Below are 21,828 nucleotides of genomic sequence, written 5' to 3' on the forward strand. Positions count from 1 at the left end.
TTTTACAACGGCACCGAGAAGTGCTCCTGTTTTTAGCTGGTCCCCTCCTGACTTGGCTGGCTAGGCTCCTCTAGTGGCTGCTACCAGTTACTTGAGAGGGACATGCAAGAAAGCCTGAAATCATTGAGTAACTGGACCTTTATGGAAGATTTCCCCTCCCATCCCATCAGCCGGGGGGGGCATAAGGGAAGAATTACATACTCATACTGCAAAAAGGGAGGTTGGACCCCTAATTCTAGGGCTGTCTGCAAATATTTACACCAGTGGATTTCTGCCAGCCTGCTGGATACCCTGCTCTTGGTGGAGTCAGACATAGACTGCACTGCTACAACATGCAGGAGGGGGAGAGCTTTCCAGGGGTGCTTTGCCACCAAGAAGAACATTTTAATCCCTGATAAAGCTTTCCATCAACAGCTCTGAAAGCATTTCAGAAGGAGTGTCAGTACTTACGGCTGGGAAATGAGATGCAGAGGAGCAAAGAGACTTGCCTACAGTCACTCAGCAGGCTGGCTGCAGAGCCAGGATTCGAGCCAGAGTAACCCAACACTTTGCCCCACTAACTACAGCACCCAGCCTCCCCTGCCATCCCTCGCTGCAGGGCTTTCCCCTCGCTGAACCAAAAGCCCCTGGAGCGCAAAGAGCTAGAGACTTCAGTGACAGTTTTGTTTTCTGAATGTGTCTGTTAAGTGGTTTGGAAAGGGGCAGGGGAAAGAATATTCCCAAGAGAGTAAAGAAAACAGCCAGCACAGGGCTGTGAAGTACTCTGTTATTTACACAACAGCTCCCCGACGTGAATAAATCAGGTAATGCAGTACATACGGGGAAGGAGTCAGCTAAACCATCAGATTCAGAGGGGCATCCACAGGGCAGGACAGGCCAAACAGCTCGGCTGCACCAGGAAATACATGCTCATGCTGGAAATTTGGCAGCTTCATTTGCAGCTGCCCTTCACTGTAGGGGGAGCACAGGCCAGGAGACAGCGAGGGCTACGGGAGCACCGAAGATTTGTGGCTGCTCACCTGGCCGAGCAGACAGCCGAGGGAGGAAGGCAGCATGAACATGCAAGAGCGGTGGGCCCTGTCTGGGCGCACACGCTTGTGCAGCCGTGTGTGAAGGAGGGCAGTGCGCTGGCCACGTCTGTGTCCCAGCAGGAAGATTCCTCAGTGAGGAAGGAGCGGGCATCTGGAGGAAAGACCTCAAAGACTGAGCTGGGAGAGCCAGTGTGGAGCCCAGCTACGCTGATTGCCCAGTGTCCTTCTGCTCTTGGCCATTGCGCAGATGCACAAAACAGGCAGGTGCAGAAAGGTTTACATCTGGTAACCTGGTCTGACCTCACAGCTGACGCTGCTTCAAGCAGGAGACTGGACTAGAGACCTCCTGAGGTCCCTGCCAGCCTGAATTATCTCATGAAACACCTAATCCTTCATGGGAATCCAGCCTAGGTTAGAGTAGGTTCCCTTAGCAAGGCTGGGGGTGGGAGGAAAGCTGGGCAGATCAGAAAGATCTAAAACAACTGGGCCCCTACCTGCCTGAGAGCCTTCTGCCCAAAATATTTTGGAGTCTATTTGCACACCACTAAGGATTATGATTTGTTTTTCATTGGTTTCTTTCCTGCTGAATGTTATGGCTGGCATATTATGAGGAGAAAATGCCACCTCACTCAGTACTCTGATGCACATGATAATTCATCAGCAAAAGCACCTGTCCACACTTATTTCCTCATTTACTTGTTCCCTGGATTTGCTACAAGAGTGACTGCAGATTGGTTGAACTGACGGCGCACCGAGACTGAGGAGCGCAGCGCTCCCCGTGGTACCACGCATGGTACCTACAAGTCATGTTCCACCGTGGCTCCTACGGACATTTCCGGCTCAGCTTGAGCCTGTCTTTTCACTACAGGCAGCAACACTGTGCTGGAGTTTTTAGTCCAGAATTGCCAAGTTCTTACTCGTCTTCCCATCCAAACAATTTGGGTCAGGCATGTGTCAAGAGTTAACCAGCAGAGTTCAAACTACCAACGTTAAGCACTCTCAGCTCCCATCTTTCAGCTTCATCTGCAACATTAGCTTATTCCCTAGGGTCAAGACCCCCAGAAGTTCCTCAGCTGGAAGCCACAAGGTCTCAGCACCTCCATGAACCCAGCCTCACATCTCCTCTCACCGTGCTAAGGGGCAGAAAGGCTGCCACGCCTCCGCCGCAGAAGTGCTGGGCAGAGGCAGGCATCCCCGCCGCGGCATGGGCTGGAGCGGTGACTGCCTCGCGGTTTGGCAGGATTCTGACACCCTGGGAATTCACGTACGCAAACTGCAGCGAGATCCCCCGTCAGTACCAGCCCCTTCATACACAACCATTTCAAGGTACTTCCAAGGTTTTCAGTGCAATTACATTCTACCAGCCCTCTGCCAACACTTTTGCACGTCCCTGAGCCCATAAGGCATAAGATTGCACTCTCTTTCTGGCAGTTTTTCAGTCTATGAAACTAAGTTGCCTCCTACCTTTGATGATCAAGAAATTTGCTTCTGCAGACATGTTTGCTTTGAACAATCCAGCCTCCTTCCGCCGCCGCCTCCTCCTTGCTTTCCCTATCTGCTGCTGATTTTGCTGCTATTGCTGATGAAAAGCCAGTGATGTGTGGAAGCCGTGTTGCTATCCAAACCAAATGAGATCAGGACCTTTAATTTCCAGCGTGGCAGCTGTTGTTTACATCGATTTTTTTTTTCCTCTCAGAGGCACTTATTGGTCCTTACTATGTTCTCTCTCTCCCACACACGTACTTAAACAGGAAGCAAGGGGTGGGAGTTGTAGTGTGGGGGTTTCCTGTTCTGTCGTTTCAGAAACACGTAACCGACACCAAAGCTTTGATCAAAAGATCTAAACACTCAAGCTGGTACACTGAGGTTCAGCTAAAAGTACATATTGCTTACAACAGGAAAACCTGAAACGTTCCCACAGTTACAGGGCTCTTGGCACATGGTTGGTACCTTTCATGCTTTTTTAGGAAAAAAGTTTTGAATGGAAACACAGACTATGCTAGACCAACAGGAAAGCCACTGACAACAGGTTTTGTTCTCCTAGCTGTCTTTCACAGACCCTTTAGAAGCAGTTGAAGGCTCATCCCCCAAAGTACCCAGACAAGAAGTGGGAAACCACAGACTCCAATGCATCTCCGGAGATAAAGAGGTGTTCTTTTGAACTTCAGAACAAGGCGCTCTTCTGAACTTTAGACCCCGGCCCCCAGGCCGTATCTGGCGGGGCCACGGGCTGCAGCCGGCGCTCAGGGCCCATGTGTGAGAGCAGTGGCTGCGTCACGCGGGCGGGCTCGGCGGCGCCCGCAGCTGCATGGGGGGGGTGCAAGCACGCAGGTGTGCGGCACGCAGGGGACCGCGGGCCGCCGAGGCTCCCGCCCTGCAGGAGGCCGGGGCGGGCCGGTCACGCAGGGCCGCACGGGAACTCCGGGAGGGCAGTGGCGACACGGGCCCAGGGGACCCCCATGGTCCCCGGGGCCGCCACCAGCCCGGCTCCCGGTGCGGCCTCTCTGCGCACTCAGGCAGGCTGCCCCCGCCCCGCGCGCGCGCGCCCCCGCCCCGCGCGCGCGCCCCCGCCCCCCCACGCGCCCTCCCGCCCCGCGCCCCTGCCGGCCCCGCCCCTGCCTCCCGCCACTACAAACCCCACAATGCTCCGCGCGCGCCTCACCTCAGCGCCCCCCCTTCGCTCCCTCCCGGCGCATGCGCACAGCCTCACATGGCTCCAAGATGGCCGACACGGCGTCGGGAGGCTCCGGCACGGTAACGGCGGCTCCTTACCGGCGCGCGGGGCCGTTGGGGAGGGCGCACCGCGCCACCCGGGCCGGCCAGCGGTTCGTTTTCGCCGGCGGCGCCGAGGCGGCTGCGGCCTGCCCGTAGGGCTTGTAGGCGCAGGCTGAAGAGAGGGAGGCGCTGATTGGCTGAAGGGCTGGAGGGGGGCGGGGCCTAGCAGTGGCGCTGGATTGGCTGGAGGACCGGGGTGGGGGGGCGAGGGGGTACCGGCTTTTTTAAAGGGGCCGCGGCCCGGTTATGTGGAGCTCCGCGGAGGGGGCGTCGCGGCGCGCTCCCCGGTGGGGAGACCCCGGGGGTGGTGTGCGGGGGTCCCGGCGGGGCCCTCTGCCCTGAGCCCCCCCGGGCAGCCCCCTGCGGGCAGGGCCGGCGCCCCGGGCCCGGCTCTGAGCCCGGCGGGGCCGTGTGCCCGCAGAGGTCCGGCAGCAAGCAACCCACGACGCCCGCGGACAACTACTACCTGGCGCGGCGGCGGACGCTGCAGGTGGTGGTCAGCTCCCTGCTCACCGAGGCCGGCTTCGAGAGCGCTGAGAAGGCCGCCGTGGAGACCCTCACCGAGATGCTGCAGAGCTGTGAGTGGAGACAGCGGCGACGGCCGCGGCTCCTGCCCGTTTCTCCCAGGGCCCATTTCCGAATTTGCCCTCTAACATTTCGATTCGCGCCGATGATTTTAGCACGAGTGGATTAAGCTTAGCGCGTACCCCGGGGGCCGCAGGCTTCTGCGGTGGCAAGCAGCTTGCCCGAACTTGGAAGCGTTTAATTGTCTTGCTTGGTGAGCGTCGGGCATCGTCACAGCTTCGGGAGCCTGTCCCTGGGCGCGCGAGGTGGGAATTGCAGCGCCACAAATTTCATGGAGACGCCGTCAGAAAAAATAGAGAAATAATAAAGTTTTGGGTACTTGGTTAGTTTCAGTCTTGAAACCCTGCTCCTGCCTCTCTGGGTGATGTGCCCAGGATCTCCATTTGCACGTTTTGCTGAAATCAAGAGATGATTAAGTTTTGTATTTTCTTTCTTTACTCTTTTCTTATTTGTTCATGCTTGTGGATTGATAAACCACATATTTTGCTATTGCATTTATGGAGAACATTTGACTGATCTTTACTATCTCCGTACTTTGCACATACTTTAATTTTAAATATGAAAATTATAAGACTGGATTTCAAGAGCTATTTTTCTTTTCTTGATAGATTTGCTAAAAATCCCCTCAAAATCAGGTTTCTGCAGCCAGGGTTGGGCTGATATAAATCTGTGGTCACTGTCTGGAAAGAATATATGGTGCTGTTTCTTTCCCAGATATTTCTGAAATTGGAAGAAGTGCCAAGTCCTACTGTGAACATACAGCCAGAACGCAGCCGACTCTCTCTGATATAGTGGTTACCCTAGTTGAAATGGGTGAGTAGCTGACCGGTCTCAGCAATTCCAGCTGCCTGTGTTGCAGAGGATTTGGGTGTGCTATCTCGGTAGGAAAATCTTTCCCCCATCTTTCTAGTGCTTGTGTGATGCCCACTGTCGTGAGCGAATATCGGCATCTTCTGAGATGGGCACTGAGCTCAGCATTTGCCCGCGGCTGCAACCCCCCACTGCACACGAGGGGTTTTGGTGTAGCAGAATGGCAGTTTCTTGGGACAGGGGAGGAGAACTCTGTGCTGCTCTGACACCTGCTCAGCTTGGGGTTGCTTTCTTCCAGCTTTCTGTGCATTTGGCTTTCTTCAGCTGGAAGTTGCTGAACTTCAATTCTTGTGGAGATGGTAAAGGTTGCTAATGGACCTGATGATGAGAATGGTCCAGCTGTTCAGGGAAGGGCCTTGTACAGGTGCTCAGCTATCTCTGTGGTGGATCCAGTATGAATATAAACAGACAGTGCACGATTTTCATTCTTATGTACAGTGGAGCCCTTGGCAAAATTCTGCCTGACTTCCTTCTGAGTGGAATTAGGCCTAGGAGGAGGGATTTTTGACAGGACAAATTCCTGATGTGATTTCTGCTTCCTTTTCTATTTCAGGGTTCAATGTAGAAACGCTTCCCGCATATGCCAAGCGCTCCCAGAGGATGGTCATCACTGCCCGTACGTGGGAAATCCTTTCTCTTCATACCTAGGAAATTGGAAATAATTTGGCGTTCCCATCTGGCATCCAGTGAGCTCCTGCTCTTCTGATGGATGATGCAGTCTAGCGCTCCTGGATGCACTCATGTTAAAGGATTTCTGTAATGGCTATATAATAGGTGAAGGAAGGATACCCTCAAACAAATCAGTATCAGTTGCCTTTGCTTTAGCATCCTTATTGCACACGAGACTCTGAAGATGGTTTTGTTTTCCATGTGTAGGAGAGAGGGCTTGAATAACTCTTGTTCCCTGCTGGGATGCCAAACACGACCTGCAACTATTGCTTAGGAGAAATGCTCTGTTCCTTTTACAGGACCTAGAATCATGGGTCACAGCTCAGTGTAGGCTAACACTTTTTTATGTCTGATACTTGCCAGAATGGTGCTGGCTGATCTCTGTGTGTGCATGTTTTTTGAACTGCAGCTCCTGTGACAAACCAGCCCGTGACTCCCAAAGCCCTCACAGCTGGACAGAACAAGCCACATCCATCCCACATCCCTGGCCACTTCCCTGAGTTTCCAGATCCTCACACCTACATCAAGACGCCCGTGAGTGAAAGACTTGTGTGTCATTTGGGGTTTATCTGAAGTCAATGGCATCAGTAGTTGGTGTATAAGTATTTTTACTATGGTGCTGGTACTTTCTATCCAAGACATCAGTTCTCCTGACTTCATGCATTGCTTAATGTTTGCAAGTCAGCCTTGCTGTAGATTTTAGGCTGGCTGACATGTGTAGCGCTCTGAAAGGTTGTGCATGTTGAAGGTCTATGTTTGCCTGTAGCATCTGAATCCTAGTAACGTTTTGAACTTCAGCTGGCTGCACTGCATCCGGTAACTGAACTTTTTTCCCTTCCCTGCTCCACAGACATATCGGGAGCCAGTTTCTGATTATCAGGTCCTACGGGAAAAGGCAGCATCTCAAAGACGCGATGTAGAAAGAGCTCTCACGCGCTTCATGGCAAAGACGGGAGAAACACAGAGTCTCTTCAAAGATGATGTTAGCACATTCCCATGTGAGTTTTCTAGGACACTTAGTGCCCTAAATGACAGCTATCTGACTGAATATATCTTTATAGTTCCTGTTACTGCAGGAGGTGAGCACTGAAGGATCGTGTTTTGTTTGTCCTGCCAAGGAAAGGAGGGACATGAGGAATTTTCTGTTATAAACAGGGGCAAATAACACAGGGTTCAGAATCAAACCTAGTTCTGCCAAGTTGCAGGCTCCCACCCTAACGAAAGGCTTCTCCTTTCTCGTGATGCTGGAGGAGGCCTTGGCTGATAGGTGCTCTATTCCAAGCCTCCTGTGTGCTCATCCCAATCCTGTCGCACCCTCTCTGTAACTTTGAGCAAGTCAGTTCTTCTCTCACTTGCCCTGACATTTCTGTGCTACCCAGTGGTGGTGAACACTGCAGGTTTTCCCCTTTTCTCACAGGCAGGCCTTCGCTCTGTTTTTCTGTCTGCAAAGCAGTGATGAGAATTCTCACCTTCCCAAAGCTCACTGGGAGCACAGATGCCAGTGTTATCCTAAGGGGGACTAGGTGATGCTTCAGGAAGTGAGGCAGTTGAACTTTTATGAAGGTCAGGAAGGAACTTTTTGTGTTTGTATGATGATGTGTCCTTGGTTGGAAACATAAAAGGGGTTTTGAGTCAGAAAATAGGAAATTAGAGACTGCCCCTTTTCAGGGCCTCATATTTCATTCCTGACCCCTGGGAATGGCAGGAAGAGTGTGTGTGTGAATGGCAGGGAGGGATTGTTTAAAACTTGAACCACTTAGAGTGTTTGGTCTCCAAGTAATTGATTATCTTTGTGCTTCATAGCATCTGAGCTGAGGAGGCTCCTCCCAGCTTGCTGAATTTGTCCTTTTCTCCAACCCTAGTAATTGCTGCCAGACCCTTCACAGTACCCTACCTGACTGCTCTTCTTCCCTCCGAGCTGGAAATGCAGCAAATGGAAGAAACAGATTCGTCTGAACAAGACGACCAGACAGACACAGAGAACCTCCCCCTGCACATGAGCACGGTATGCCCAGCCTCAGACATTAAGGTCCCTTGGGCCTGACTTTCTTAAACATATGAAACCTGATTCTGCTTTGCCTGTCTTCCTCGCAGCTGGGCAGAGTGGGTGGAAAATGGCAAAGTGGGTTGCATTTTATAGCACCTCCCCAGGTGTAAATGACTAACATTGTCATGGTTCCCTAACTTTCTGCAGGGTGCACTGTATAATGAGGTTATTTGATGCTGGATCATGCGCTTTCAGGGCAACCTTCATTTCAGTGTTAGAGGAGAGAGGACTCTCATGAGATCTCACACTGTTCCCAAAGAGGATCTACTTGTCTTAGAAATCAGAAGTCTGCACTTCTAATGCAGCTCCTTGTGTGCTGCAGTTTGTCTTGGCTGCTTCTTATCTGTTTTGCCCATAGGCTCTGTGCTGTTTGAACTCCCAAACCATGTCTAGCCTAACTTTGTTTATACTTCTGGGGGTTTTTTTGTTTTTGTTTTTTTAATGTGACAGGATGATTCAGGACCTGAAAAAGAAAATGCTTCAGTGCTACAGCAGAACACCTCCCTATCAGGCAGCCGGAACGGGGAGGAGAATATAATTGACAATCCTTACCTCCGGCCAGTGAAAAAGCCCAAGATCCGCAGAAAGAAGTGAAGTGTAGCCGGCTGACTGCTCAGAGGAAGAGGAGCCCAGTTCTCTGGCTGTCCTGGGGGGTCACCTCTGCTGCTGTGGGTGAGAGGCATGGCACAAGACAGGAGGGGCAATCAGGCTGGTAGAGTGGCAGAAGCAGAAATATGATCTCTCTCTCCTACACTCTCATCCTGGTTTGCAGTGCTCCCTCTTCCTCTCCACTCCTGCTGACTTGGAATGGTGTATAGTCAATTGCCTTAAAAGCGTCGGAGACCACCTGGTTACAGATAGGAACTGTCTCGTTTATTTTGGTTCCTTCTCTCGGTTGACTGGATCTACTCCCTAAGGAGAAGGGGCACACAGGTTCTTGCTGCTTAGTGCTTCCCAGTGGACACTACAGAATACAAGGGAACAATTTGTTTGTGGCTGTCTCACAGGTTAGAAGGGAAACTTCTGCAATTGACCCTGTCTGGCCTTACAATCTAAGGAGCATGTGTAACAGAGACAAAAAAAGCCCAGAGGGGTTTTCTGGTTTTAAACTGTCTTTGTATTGTTAGCAGGTAAAAGCAAATAGACTTTTCTTTTATAAACTGAAGGTGTCTGATATGTTGGTAAGAGAGCAAAGTGTAAATACAGAGCTAAGATGGTGTTTTATGTTCACTTTTCTGACTGCAGCTGCACTTCTAACTTAAAAGCGCTAAGTGTAGTGTTTACACTGCCCTGCTTTGAGGTTATTTTCTAGCAGTATGAATGGTAAGATTTAACAGCTGCTTCAGGCCATTTTTCACTTCCATTGTTAGTTTCAACACAGCACAAATCCTATGAGACTTCATGCCTTCACCAGCTGTTTGAAAGATGCTGTGCTGAAAATCTTGGAATATGGAATAAAGCTGTATTGATTACAGTCCACAGAGCTATTCTATTGATCACATTTTTTATTTTGTCCTTTCTCAGATATGGGCTTTTATCCCCAGAATTCTCCCCCCACCCGCCGCCTACTACCCCTCTCCCAAGCAGAATCCTTCTTTTCAGCAGTGAAAATGAATGATGATGGGAGTATTGTAATCGCTAGCTGGTTTTGGAGGCCTTTCCTTTAATCTTCATTCAACCTTTATTCGGGCAAAATATGGGTTGACTTCCTTTGACAAAAGGCAGACTCCCAAGCATGATTAAATGATGTGGATTCAGTAGTCCCTACTACCAGTCAGCTATTTCTCATTCATGCTAGTTTAAAATTGCTTTAAGCAGTAGTTAAGACTACATCTTTCTTGTAGATCAAGCATGGTGCTGAGAGAGGCAGCAAAGGCTATGACACTGCCTGCTATGAATTGCCAGACTGCTCCTTGCTTCCCAGAGTAGCAGCCAAGTGCAGGAAGTCTGTTGCAGTCAAGAGGTAGATCAGAGTTTTGTGTATATGTGTTCACCTCAGTTCAGTTAAGCAGTTCTCGCAGGTCCCCCTCTTCCCTTCTTCTACCTCCACCCAGGGAGGAGGTAGAAAAGGAGGAGGAATTGTTTCAGTGGAAACAGAGGCATTCCTGCCAAATAATCTGAAATGACATCTCTAGCAAGAGTCCTGCGTGTGCCATTGTCATTCCTGCTGGTGCCTTGGTTGTACAGAATAATGAATGTACAGAGATACATTGTGTATGTATGTATATATAAAAATTTATATCTATTTTTCTTTACTTGGATTATGCATTTTTCATAATTACAAAATCCCTCGCTGGGTAGGGGAAAAATGTAGAGTGAAAATAGTGACTTTTATGTTCATAATAAAAGAAATTTTATGTCCTACAAGTGAAACTGATTGAGTCCTTGGAATTTGGAAAGAGTGGAAAAGCATGTGAATGGAGCCCGAGTGTGTTCACTTGGGGCTTGGCAGAGCTCTCACTGAGCAGTCAATCTTGTTCTTCCCTCTGCATCTCTTCCTTTCTCTACACCAAGACTTGGCAGCTGAGAAAGTTGGGAATTTCCCAACACAAACTTTGTTTCATTAGAAATATGTTCACTGAAGACAAAGTGTCTTTTGAAGTATCATCAATTTTGCAAAAGCTTCATTAGAAGGTTTCTCCAATCACAGGTGGAACATTTGGTGGAGAAGGATTGCAGAATCATAGGTAGTGCTTTTACATCTTTCTTTCTTACACATGTGTTTTTCTCCTAATTAGAAAACCAAGATAGAGGGAGGTGAGGTGTACAGCATCAGCCGTGAAGACAGTGGTGGAGCTGGAAACAGAACCATAAAAGCCAGGCCTGAGGAGAGTAGTTTCCAGTGAGTCATACTCCCTCCTCTGAAAGGTTGCACCAAAAGGGCAATTGAGAATCAGCAGCTACATCCCTTTTGGACAGCTGCAACTGTGAAGTAGCCTCTTGTGGTTGTGAAGGAAGGGGCCAATGTGTAGAGAGAAAAAAGTTTTGAGCAGCTGTTGCAGTGGGACAGAAAGTGAGAAACTGGAAGAATATATTTTGGTTCTGTAATTGAAATTGCACTACAGGTGAAATTGCTACAGAAACAGCTAAACAGCTACAGAAATTCTAAAGTCTGCCTTGCAATTGGTAGTTAGGATGAATATTGCCTGTTCTTAATATTCCCCTGAGATCTGCAGATAATAAAGTTTGTGATCAGTACATGTGTGTATGTGTGCGTGAAGGTATGTATGTATTTATATATGTCCCTAAGGTCTGAGTTGTACATTGCAGAAACAAATGACCATGAACACCAGGACCTTTCTGTTTCAGACTACATTTGTTTTCATGGCCACATTCTTAATTAGCAGCATGGAGCTTGCTCCTTGCTCAAAAATAACTTCCTCATGTCAGTAGGCACAAAGCTGCTAATGCAAAAGCACGTGTTGCAGGCCATCTGGTCTATCTTTTTCCAGCACAGTACTCTTTGCCTGGGATGTATTACTGCATGCTAGTTTAAAATTGTTGTGGACTGTGCACAGAGGCATTTTATTCTCTTTTCACAGATGTGTTTTCTGAAGAAGACTCACAGCGGAGGAGCTATGATCTGGGTCCCTGGCAGGGGTGACTTTCCTGACTCTCGGTGGTGCAAGAACCTGTGTGCTGCTCATGAGGCTGAAGGCTGTCCTTGGAAACTAGGCCAGGTGGTTGGTGAGGGGAGATGCAAAGCCTGTCTGTCCCTCGAAGCATGACTGCCTTCTGTTATTAATAAACACATCCCAGAGCAAACCAAGGCTGTCCCGTTCGTGAGAGTTGCCCTTTGGACTTGCTGCACAGCGCGCATTCCCCTCGTTTTCCACCATCCCGTGTAGACGAGCCATACTGCAACGTCATCAGCGTGTGCTCCAGCTTTCCTTTCGGCTCAGTCAGATCCAGATCTACAGGGAAGGCTCAGGGCTTCATGTCTCCGCCCTGGTCTTTGGCCCATGAGCGATGTCCTCATGTGGTGTGATCCTGGGCAGTGGTAGAGCAGTTGGGACAGGGTGACAGATCAGATGGGCTGTGGATCGGGCTCGATGAGATGGTGGCTGCTGTTCTCAGCCAAAATCTTGCTGTTAGGCCTCGTTTGGGGACCAGAAGCGATGATGGGAGAACAAGCTCGCAACGAAGCGCTGGCACCTCAGCCCCGGGTGTCCCCGCCATCTCCTGGTGTGGCGGCACCACTCTGGCCTCTGTGAGGAGCAATGGGCAAGGCGAAGGAGGGGAAAATGAGGCACCGCACAGGCAGCTTGGCCATTTCCACGCGATGGTACCCGACGGCAGCGCGGCGTGGGCGGCTGTGCTATGGCCGACCCCGCACCCATCCCTTTGGAAACACTTCCATTGGATCTCCTCAGGCTGTGGCATGCCGTAGGGAGGAAAATCAAGGGACAGGCGGAGGGAGAAGCTCCCGGGCCAGCCTGCGAGCGTCTGCCTTTCTGCGGTGGTGCCGGGACGCCTTTCGGAAACGACGGTACCATTCTGGGGAGGGCGGGTGTTGGCTGAGAGAAAGATGGTGGCTCTTGCCGCCATCTTGAGGGGGCAGTGGGACAGGACAGATGTCCGAGCCTCCCTCTGAGGTGAAAACTGGCAGCGGCATGAATTCAGCACCTCTGCGGTGCCAGCGAGGGGTGGATTTGGGGGGGAAAAGCCCCCTGTGGTGGCCTGGCGGGGGGGAGAGAAGGGGAGCCATTTTGGTGAGGGCAGCGCCCTGAGGTGTTTCCACGGCGACGCGGAGAAGATGGCGGCCGCAGAGGCAGGCCGGGGACTGAGGCACCCTCCTTCAAAAGCCCTCCAGGTCCCCGGCGCCTGGGGCCACATCCGCAGCGAGGCCGGAGACACCTGCCGCTCTTCCCTTCCTTCCTAGCCTTTTTCTATAAATGGATGACACGATACCAGGTAAGCGCGGACAGAAGCAGCAAATGCCTCTTTTTGAAGCGGTTTTATTTTGGGAGGCAGCGGGGCGTGGATAAACGTCTCCAGAAGAGCAGGGGAAATCGGGAAGAGGCCCGAGGCGCCTGCAGGAGCAGGGAAGGGGGACATTGTGGCGGCCTGGACGGCTCAGCTGTAGTACAGGCTCAGGTAGGCCATCCGGTTCCGATGTTTCCTGAATTCCCTGTCCGTGATCAGCTAAAAGAAAACCAGTATCCATTAGATGTTCCTCAGCGCATCACTCTGCCAGGACTCAGCAGGAAATAGCTTTCCCACCCCTTAACCGCTGTTTTGAGTTGGGAACATTTTCCTCTGGGGAGAGCCGCACAGGGAAGTCTGCGCGCAGGGTCTCTCACTTTTTGGCTGCAGTCTTACTTCTAGAGCAAACTTTTTCACAGAAGTCTTTTTGAAGGACTGTAGCCATTTTCACAAAATTTGGTTTCAGCAAAGGGGTATATCTGATAGAAAATCACCTTGTAGCTTGTGTCCCAGGCTAGTACAGCCACATACCCAGCAGGACAGTGAGGAAAGGATGACAAAATGCTTTTAAGTAATCATCTGATTTCCTTTGTCAGCAGTATTCTGCAGGGAATCCCATCCCCTTATCCCTGCCCACGTGTTCGGTACCTCTGCTCCTAGTGTCGTCTTCACTGGCATTGGCACTAAAGACCAGTCTGGAGACCCAAACTTCATCGGCCAGGTCACTTTTTTGTGTAATAGCTTGTCTGCTTCGTAAGTTCCAGGTCTAAAAAATATAAGCACAATATCTCATTTCTGGAGCAGGAGTGTGATGTTTGCGGTATGCTAATTTACCAGTCCTACCTTAATCCGTAGGAGAAATGCATGTTGTGGTCTTCTAGTCATCATGCTAGGTGAAAGACTAAACCATGTACTCGCAGGGGAGCTTTTCAAACATACAAAGGGTTATTGGGAACGCAGTTGCCTATGTCCCATTTGTGCCTTAGTATTTGTCTCTGCTAGTACTCCCGCTAGTTACTAACGCTGTAAGAAAATGAGTTATGTTACCCAGGGAAAAACTCTCTATCCAAAGGCTTATCTGGAAATCGTGGTGATTTAATGGAAAATGGGGCATAGGCAGGCTGACATTTTCTCTCTTTCTTCCACCATGACTGGTACATTCCTGGGCCAGGAGTCACAGTCTGTAAGAGAGAAAATTTCAATACAGAAGATTTTATGTTCTGCAAAACATTCCTAAGTGGTCTGATCAGCAGCCAGCTGGATATTATAGAACTGCTGTTCAGTGAATACTCTGGCTACTCTGCTAGCGTAAAAACAGCAGAACAAGTCAAATATGTACTCACTACCGCCTACCCAATGCGTCCTCTGACGTCTCTCCCGCTATACTGTTATTTTACAGAAGTTAGGCCAGAAAACATATTGTGTTGGTCAGGCAGCATAGCTGTGCTCTCTCCCTGATCTTGCCTCCGTATGTTCATGTGTGTGTGTGTTTGGGATGTAAAGGAATATGTATATGCCTCTGTATTTGTCGAGAGAGCTCATATGACCAGTCAACAGACTCTAGGCTCAGCACAGGAATTTACCTGCCCTTAGGTTATGTGTAGGGAGATCTATGATTACTGTACATTTGGTCTGTGTTTGCCTGGCTACTAAGGCCACAGATACTGAAAAGAGGACTGGTTTTCCAACTCTGTCTCGTTCTCCAGCAGAGTCTGTTTCTGAAAAAACCCTCACAACCAATGAAAGTGAGAATAAAAAGTGGGAGCAGCTGATGTCTGCAGGGGATGGAAGACTCTTGAGGGACTTTTCTGGTCCCCACAGAGCTGCTGCATCATTTCAGTTCTCTTTCTCAGGTGGAACCGAAGCAATGCGTGGAGTTTGAGTGCTGTGCGCAAGTGACTTGCACCCCCAGCAAATGCGATCAAAACTGGTAGTCTATGGTGGGAGCGGACTACAAATTCTTGTAAAGCTGTGGCTCTGCTGCTTTGCAGAGTGCTCTTCTTACCTGTGGCTCTGGTAGGAAACGTTGGGCAGTTCTTGCTCCTATCACATAACCTTTCTTGCTTTGTGGCTTGTGAGCCAAGGAGTATACCAGGCTGCTTTTCTGTAGTTCAAAAGCAGAAACATCTTACTGACATTTTTAAGACACCATTTGCATCAGGGGAAGGCCAGAATGTCTGTACTTGAGCAGCTGAAGAGGTCATTCCCTCTAATTTCTCTAATTTGTCACAAATTTAGAGTGCTAGGGCACTTCAGAGCTTTGAAGACCGGTACATCTAGCTGTAACTTTTTCAGGATGAGAATGTCTTTTCCTAGGTATCTGCATAGACCTTGTACAATGGCTTTGCAGGACCGGCGTTGGGAACGTCATGCCTGGTTGACCATGGTCTTACTGCTCCTATACTGTATGTCTGCTGTAAAGGAAAAACTCTGAGCATGAAAGCCAAAAAAACTCACCTTGTGATTCTGATAACAGCCTGGCCCAAGCCAAGGGTCTCCCCTGATAGGTATCAGCTGGATCCCCAGCCTGTCTGGCGCATGGTGGAGAGGGAACAATTTCCGCTCTTGACATGACCCAAAGGAGATCCGCTTCTGCACACCTGTGAGGCCAGGAGAGGGAAATGCCGCCAGTGTGATTCACCCCTTGGGAGACAACATCTTGCTGCTTCTCTTCATTTCCAAGCGTGCTCTGCTTCCTGAGGCCAAGCATCCCCCTATCTCCCAGCTGGTAATTTCCCCTGCCCACGGATATTTATGAGGGGTCTGCCCTTTGGATGGCTGTTCGCAGCTGCCACAAAGGCTTCTTTGTCGCCGGCCTGAGCAAAGAGGTGCCTTGTGGACCAGTTGGGGGGCAGATAGCTGGGGGAGCCTGCTGCCTCCAGGGAGCTGTGTGAGAGGGAAAGCCCTCCTGCCCATAGGCCCCGTCAACGTGTGCCTGGCACGGCTCACCTGTCGGCTCCCACTCGTCGATCATGCTGCCTGTGGGCACGCACAGAGGTGTCAGGATATGTGTGTACTCCAGTTGCTATAGACACGGGGGGGCGGGTACATTGCTGAAGGGAATGCTGGCGACTGCAGCTCCTGAGAGCTGCGTGAAAAGAGGAGGATTGATAAAAGCCTTGTGGATTGATGTTTCCCAGAGGGAACCATCCTGCCAAGGGCCCAGAGAGCTGAGCTCTCTAATGTGGAACCCCTGGAAAGGGACAGGACAGGAGGGCACAGTGCATGTATTTGAAACAGCGTTTCCTCCACACTATCCTGGAAGCTTGCCTAGGTGTGCTACCTCCTGCACCCAGAAGCTGCCAATTGCATGGGTGTGAGTTGTGGGGGGCAGAGGTCTCCGGAGAGACAGCTTCTTGGTTATGCTGCCAGGACCCTTGTCTGTATGCTCTCTCATGGCACAGCCTAATATTCCCCATCTCCTCCTCCACCTCTTTTCCCTCTGCCTGGCTGGCATGCTGGGACAGCGAGAAACCCCTGGCAAAAGCCAGTGTGGGGCTGTTTGAGGTCCAGCTTGTGGATCCCTGCCCTTCCCGGAGTAGGGGTGTGAGTATCAAGAGAGAATCAGGGAGCATCAGAGTATTAAGAGCGAGATGAGTCCAAGCAGAGAGGATTGTTGCTGTTGGAGAACACTTTATTTCATCATTATTATTCCTTGTGATTAGGTTAGGGGGGACTGTTTGCTGTTCTAGAATTGATATCTTCATGGCCAGTTGCAGCAGGAGCAGCTGGTATCAAAGACGAGGCCGGCCTGGCAACTCTCGAAATAGGTTTCGCCGTTATCGCAGTTGTAGAAGCTGTTCTTGCTGGATGGGTCTGGATAGATGCCGTTGGCCTTGCCAGTGCAAAAGTCACTCACCCCTGAGCCACCAGGATTGCTCCCTGAGCTTCCGCTCCCACTTCCACTTGTAGTACTGGGAGCTGCAGTGACTGGAGGATTGGGGTGAGAAGGGGGCACACAGCCTGAAATAAGAGCAGGGAAGGGGTTATTGATATCTGATGGTCTCCCAGCACTCCCTCCCTCCATGGTCCCATTTGTGGTGGGGTCAGCAGACCAGCTACTAGACTTTGTTCCCCCAAAGTTTGTCTGCGTTCATATCCGGCCTTGGAAACAGTTGGCCTCAGGTCCCAGTCTCAGTCTCACTCTTTTATCCTAGGGGCTGTAGAGTGAAGGGATCTTTCCTGGGCAGTCTGTAGTTGTGGCTTCCACAGAGAGTCATTATCCTCTAAGCCCCTAGAGTTAAAAGTTCGTGGTTCTCTAAAACCCAGCATGCGTACTGAGCTAGGGTGTCACCTTCAGTAACCCATGCTACTCAAGTTACTCACTGTCACTTTGTAGGCCAAGAGCCTTCTTCAGGGTGGAGATCAGGGGATATTTGCCCTCTTTGCAGAAAGAGCCAGTGAAGTCATCCAGATCGATGGCCCAAACCATAGCACCTCCATATTTATTTTTGGTCAGCCAGTCAGCCTTTTCAGTGCCAGAGGAGAAGCCCCAGTTAGTCCCAAGGCCTGCTGCTGCAGAAGTCCTCCCAGAGCATTACTGGTACATCCCCATTTCCCACTGTACCTTGATGTTGAAGCTCTTGATGTTGTCATAGCCAACCCATGTGCTGCCCTTGTAGGCATAGGGCACGTCCTGGGGAGCATCCCAAACCTGGGTAGCTCCAGAATTCAACAGAGTGCAGATCTAGGGAGAAGGGCAGAGAACTGTTTTTTATGAAGTGTCCTGCGAAAACAGGCAAGTCCAAGCTCTGCCATTTTCTTGACTTTATTCTTCAGTTATGGTTATAAATCTCATCTCTGAGGATAGGTAACCTTTTCCTAGCTTTTGCAAAATGAGCTTAAGAAGTTCCACAGATTGTGTGGAAACAATAAACACTACAGGGAAAAGACCAGGTATAACATGCCCCTCCTCCTCTCTGCACTGTGGTCATAATAGTTAATAGTCAGTAATTTCTCTTATTATCCCATCCTAGTACTGGAGAAATCATGTTTAAATTTCAGAAGGGCCTATTCGTCTGTTTCTAGCCCTTGCTGCTAAAATTGCTTAGTGATACTCAGTTAATGGATAAGGCATGTTTATATTCATGCACTGATTCTATCTGTCATTTTAATTGGCTTCTCTTTCAGATTTCTACAGACAATTTCGTGTGCGAGTTAGACATTCAAAATAGTCCATGGGTCCCTTCCTAAAAATTCCTTGAGCAATAAATGTGATGGCATGCGCGTACCTCATAGTAAGCCAGGGTCCCAGCCTCTTGTGTGTAAGGTCCAGCAGGCCCAGGTCCTGATGTAGGAGCACCAAGAGCAGTGTTGGATGGGTTTTGCAGTGTGAAGGTGTTTCCATAGGTTGGGAATCCAACAACAAGCTTCTCAGCTGGGGCGCCATTGCTCTTCCAATAGTTCATAGCATAATCCTGTTAAAAAAACATCACAGTTCAAGTCTGTGCCAGGATTTATGGGGAGACCTGACACTTGTGACACAGGATCCCAACATATACTTACAACATTGAAGTAGATGTTGCTGCCAGTGTCAGCTGGGCCTTTGTACAGAGGGCTGTTCTCTCCAGTGCGTCCATCCCATGAACCATGGAAGTCATATGTCATCACGTGGAAGTAGTCCAGGTAGCTGTGGAGAACATTGCATGCATCTGTGTCCCGGCCCGTTGATTCACCCAATACTGCTTGTTGCTTTAGTGCTGGCCGTTTGCCCTGTGGCATCCCTGGCCATACACTCACGTTCTTCAAGACCTCTTTTGAGCAAGCATTGTAAGCGCTAGAGCCGCTTCCTCTATGCCGGAGGAGGGAGGGAGAGGTCGGTGTGGGGTGGGAAATGTGCTTGCATTCTGGGACCTGAGAGATGCTCTCTAATGGCTTGAAGAGGCTTGATGCAGACCGTTATTACCCTTCCCTTCCCGAGGTGTCCCCTTCTCCACCAAACAAGCAATGTTCCCCTCACGTCCTCACCTTACGCAAAAGACTAGGGAGCCCACAAGAAATGCAGTGGGTTTCCGCCAGTTAATGGCAAGGTTTCCCTTAACCGTGCGAAGGAACGCCAACTAAGTCATTGCAGCGGTATCTGAGAGTTTGCTACTCACTTTCCAAGCTCAGCAATCTCGTAGCCAGCCTGAATGTTGGAAAGTCCTGCAGCAACCGCAGCGGTGATGAGGAGCCTGGGCTTGTTAACCTGTTTGGCTTCCTGCTCAAAGGCTGCCAGCATTTCCTAAGAGATGCCAAGAAGCAGGCCTCACCATGGACCCCCTGAGCTGAGTCTTCCCAGGCCCTGGGGCTCTGGACAGAACCGTGCAGAGCAGGGGCTTGGTCAGAAACCTTTTATTTCAGCCTACCTTGACGAGAACAGTAAAGAGAGCCTTGTCCTGAGATGGGCTGCCCCTGGACCCAGGGTATTCCCAGTCAATGTCAAGCCCATCGAATTCATACTGGCGCAGGAATTTGATGACCGATTTGATGAAGGTCTGGCGGTTCTCGGGAGTGGAAACCATTGCTGAGAACCTAGGGAAGCAGAGGAGAACAGAGTGGAGGTTCGGTTGGTGCTCCTTTCCTCCTCTCCCTCCCTTGCCAGGATGCAGTTATGAGAAGGAGATGGTGTGGACTTACTTGTCTGTTCCGAAATTCCATCCTCCAATAGACAGGAGGGTCTTCAGATTTCCGTTCCTGCAAAGCGAGGGACAGGAACATGTTTCACAATGAATAAAGGCTTGGTGTCACCAATTTCTAGTTGTACACAGAGGACCAACATAAAGCACAGTGCTCCTGCTTTTCTTAAAAGTCTGGTGCAGACTTTGCTCCGTAGACTGTGACCTCTTGGTCCAAAATCCAGTGAGCAGGTGCAGGGCACCGAGTCACAGTCACCATCCATAGCAGATCGGTGCTTGCAGCCTGACCTGCCCTCCCCGTCACTATCTGCCTCTTTCCCTTGGCATCGCCAAGTGATCAATGGATTGCTTTGCCGCTGTGCAGAGAAAGGGAAAGAAAGGGAGGACGAGTGATCCCCTTTGCTCTCGATACGTACTGGTTTTTCAAGCCATTGAAGGACTTATAAAGGGTCTCATCATTCCATTCAATGGTCGTGATCTCATTGTTGGACATCCCAGCGAAGGCATATAGAAGGTGAGTGCACAGGCAGGGGTCGATGTTGTCAGGCATGAAGGTTCCCAGGCCAGGCCTGTACTGGGCCCAGTTGGTGAAGTAACATGACAGCACATAGGCAGTGCCTGCAGAGAAATGGAGGAGGTGATGTGGAGCTGGGCTGCGCTCAGGAGAAACTCATTCCTTAAGGCAGGGTATTGTAACAAGATCTGACAAGAAATGACTGGGCAATGCTTCCTTGCAGGGGAAGGAGTTCAGAGGAAGTGAGGTAGGGTTGGCTATCCTGCAGTGAACTGGCTCTCCAAGGATAAAAATGGGTTTGTTTCCTTCCTACTTTACTTCCGGAAAGGAGTCAGTCCAGGAACCTGTTGTCCACTCAAGCTCGGGTGTCAGGGTGGTTCTGGCTGCTGGGTTTCTTTACCACCCAGAGCCTTTCTCCTCTGTTGCCACGTAAGGGAGAAATGAGGCAAAATGAACCCCCAGGGGAATGAATTCTGGGGGAGAAAGCACATACCTATCTGGGCGTTCAGCAGGAGTGCCAGACCTTTAAAGAAAAAAGCGTGTGATTAGTCTTTGACCTGAGAAATGGGGTAATGACTGAACTCGCAGAAGCCCTCTGGTGTACACTCTGCTCTGCAGACAATGAAAGCGCTTCTATCAGCGGGCCCATTTTGCTGCTCTTGAGCAGGACTGGCGTGAACCCAACATAACCTGTATGTCAGGTCTCCGTTCCTTCTGTGGGAAGCGGAGACACACGAGAGCCCCTGCTCGTTAAGGGCTGGGCATTCTGCTGGATTCATTCAGCCAGCGTTGAGCAATGGGGGATCTGAGGAGCCGTGAGCGTGGCTGGAAGAGCAGCAACCCTCTGGTACATACTCGGCTTTTCAGACAATAGCAGCACTTCTATCAGGGGGTCCATTTCTGCTTCCCAGTGTCATTTTCTTGGTCCCAACATGACGTTTCAATTTTAAACCGCATTAAATAAAGGATTTGCATTTCTAAAGACCAAACAACCAACTCCCAAATCACCTGAACATATAAGCATTGTGAAAGTAAATGTTATTGCTTCTCCTTTGATAAAAGAGAGAGCAGCCTTTTCAATCCCAATGGAAGCCCTTGTATACCCACCCAAGATACAGTGAGGTATCTACCAATACTCGTCCTAAAGGTAGAGAATGAAGTTCTCGAGCAGGACTTACCGGTGAGCAAAATGAGCTTGGCCATCTCTGCCTGGGAGAGGCCTGGTGCAGCCTATTTCTCAGTTTTATACACCTCTCTCGTTTCATGCAAATCTTGTATCAACAGGGACGCACAAACATTTTGATATTTGATAAAGATAAGCATCACAGAAAATGATACCAATACAATGGGCCTTAACACTGCAGCTGGAGAAACGAGTATTATCAGGCTGCGCCTTTTAATGGTGCTGCCGATTAGAGGAAGAGCAAGATTAGATGGCTTTTCATTTTAGAAGTTTTGTTCACAACGATAGGTTTTGTGTCAATACTGGCGATGACCCAGTACTAGATGGCTGAAGCGTTCAACCTTGCATTGTCACTGTGACTGCCCAAGGGCGGTAGGTACTGCCAAACCGAAGGCGGGCGTACAAAGGTTTTCTCAGCTTCTGCCCTTCAAACCTACGGCAGCGGGCAAGGGAGGACTGAGCTGGGTTTAGAGTCTCAGAAGTGAGCTTTTCCAAGGACCACGGCAATCTGGACCCTGGGGTACCGCAGGCATACCGTCTCTCCAGATCCAGATTTTATGGATTGTCTTTCACTCGCACCATTTAAGCTTGGCGTCACCTCAGTGAAGTGG

At 50.1% G+C, this 21,828-nt stretch overlaps 3 protein-coding genes across 7 annotated transcripts; 1 reads left to right on the forward strand and 2 right to left on the reverse strand.

Annotated features, from left to right (window-relative positions):
- The first annotated feature begins 3,725 nt into the window (after positions 1-3,725).
- On the forward strand, positions 3,726-11,726 carry TAF8 (TATA-box binding protein associated factor 8). Of its 5 annotated transcripts, XR_010886333.1 has the most exons (10): positions 3,726-3,785; positions 4,228-4,384; positions 5,106-5,204; positions 5,815-5,877; positions 6,340-6,464; positions 6,781-6,928; positions 7,793-7,935; positions 8,428-8,649; positions 10,716-10,819; positions 11,520-11,587. XR_010886333.1 is itself a non-coding variant. In XM_067310624.1 (8 exons), the coding sequence occupies exons 1-8, from the start codon at positions 3,726-3,728 to the stop codon at positions 8,569-8,571; spliced, it is 939 nt and encodes a 312-aa protein (XP_067166725.1). In that variant the 3' UTR covers positions 8,572-10,344. The 5 variants fall into 5 exon arrangements, 4 of the variants coding, with proteins under 4 accessions (XP_067166725.1, XP_067166724.1, XP_067166726.1 ...); XM_067310624.1 differs by lacking the exons at positions 10,716-10,819; positions 11,520-11,587 and having other exon boundaries at positions 8,428-10,344; XM_067310623.1 differs by lacking the exons at positions 8,428-8,649; positions 10,716-10,819 and having other exon boundaries at positions 3,727-3,785; positions 11,520-11,726.
- A 1,246-nt stretch (positions 11,727-12,972) lies between these two features.
- CIMAP3 (ciliary microtubule associated protein 3) lies at positions 12,973-15,877 on the reverse strand. Its single transcript, XM_013942007.2, has 6 exons — positions 15,853-15,877; positions 15,361-15,536; positions 14,909-15,007; positions 13,951-14,084; positions 13,552-13,669; positions 12,973-13,122 (listed from the first exon to the last, which is right to left on the reverse strand). Exons 1-6 carry the CDS (start codon positions 15,875-15,877, stop codon positions 13,054-13,056), a joined length of 621 nt encoding a protein of 206 aa, XP_013797461.1. The 3' UTR covers positions 12,973-13,053.
- A 729-nt stretch (positions 15,878-16,606) lies between these two features.
- LOC106483947 (acidic mammalian chitinase-like) lies at positions 16,607-21,237 on the reverse strand. The gene is made up of 11 exons (XM_067310510.1): positions 21,213-21,237; positions 20,528-20,557; positions 19,937-20,138; positions 19,522-19,578; positions 19,251-19,416; positions 19,002-19,126; positions 18,409-18,532; positions 18,135-18,320; positions 17,471-17,590; positions 17,230-17,371; positions 16,607-16,866 (listed from the first exon to the last, which is right to left on the reverse strand). The coding sequence occupies exons 1-11, from the start codon at positions 21,235-21,237 to the stop codon at positions 16,607-16,609; spliced, it is 1,437 nt and encodes a 478-aa protein (XP_067166611.1).
- Positions 21,238-21,828: the final 591 nt, after the last annotated feature.

Source organism: Apteryx mantelli, chromosome 25 (genome assembly GCF_036417845.1).
Source record: "Apteryx mantelli isolate bAptMan1 chromosome 25, bAptMan1.hap1, whole genome shotgun sequence".
Lineage (NCBI taxonomy): Eukaryota > Metazoa > Chordata > Aves > Apterygiformes > Apterygidae > Apteryx > Apteryx mantelli.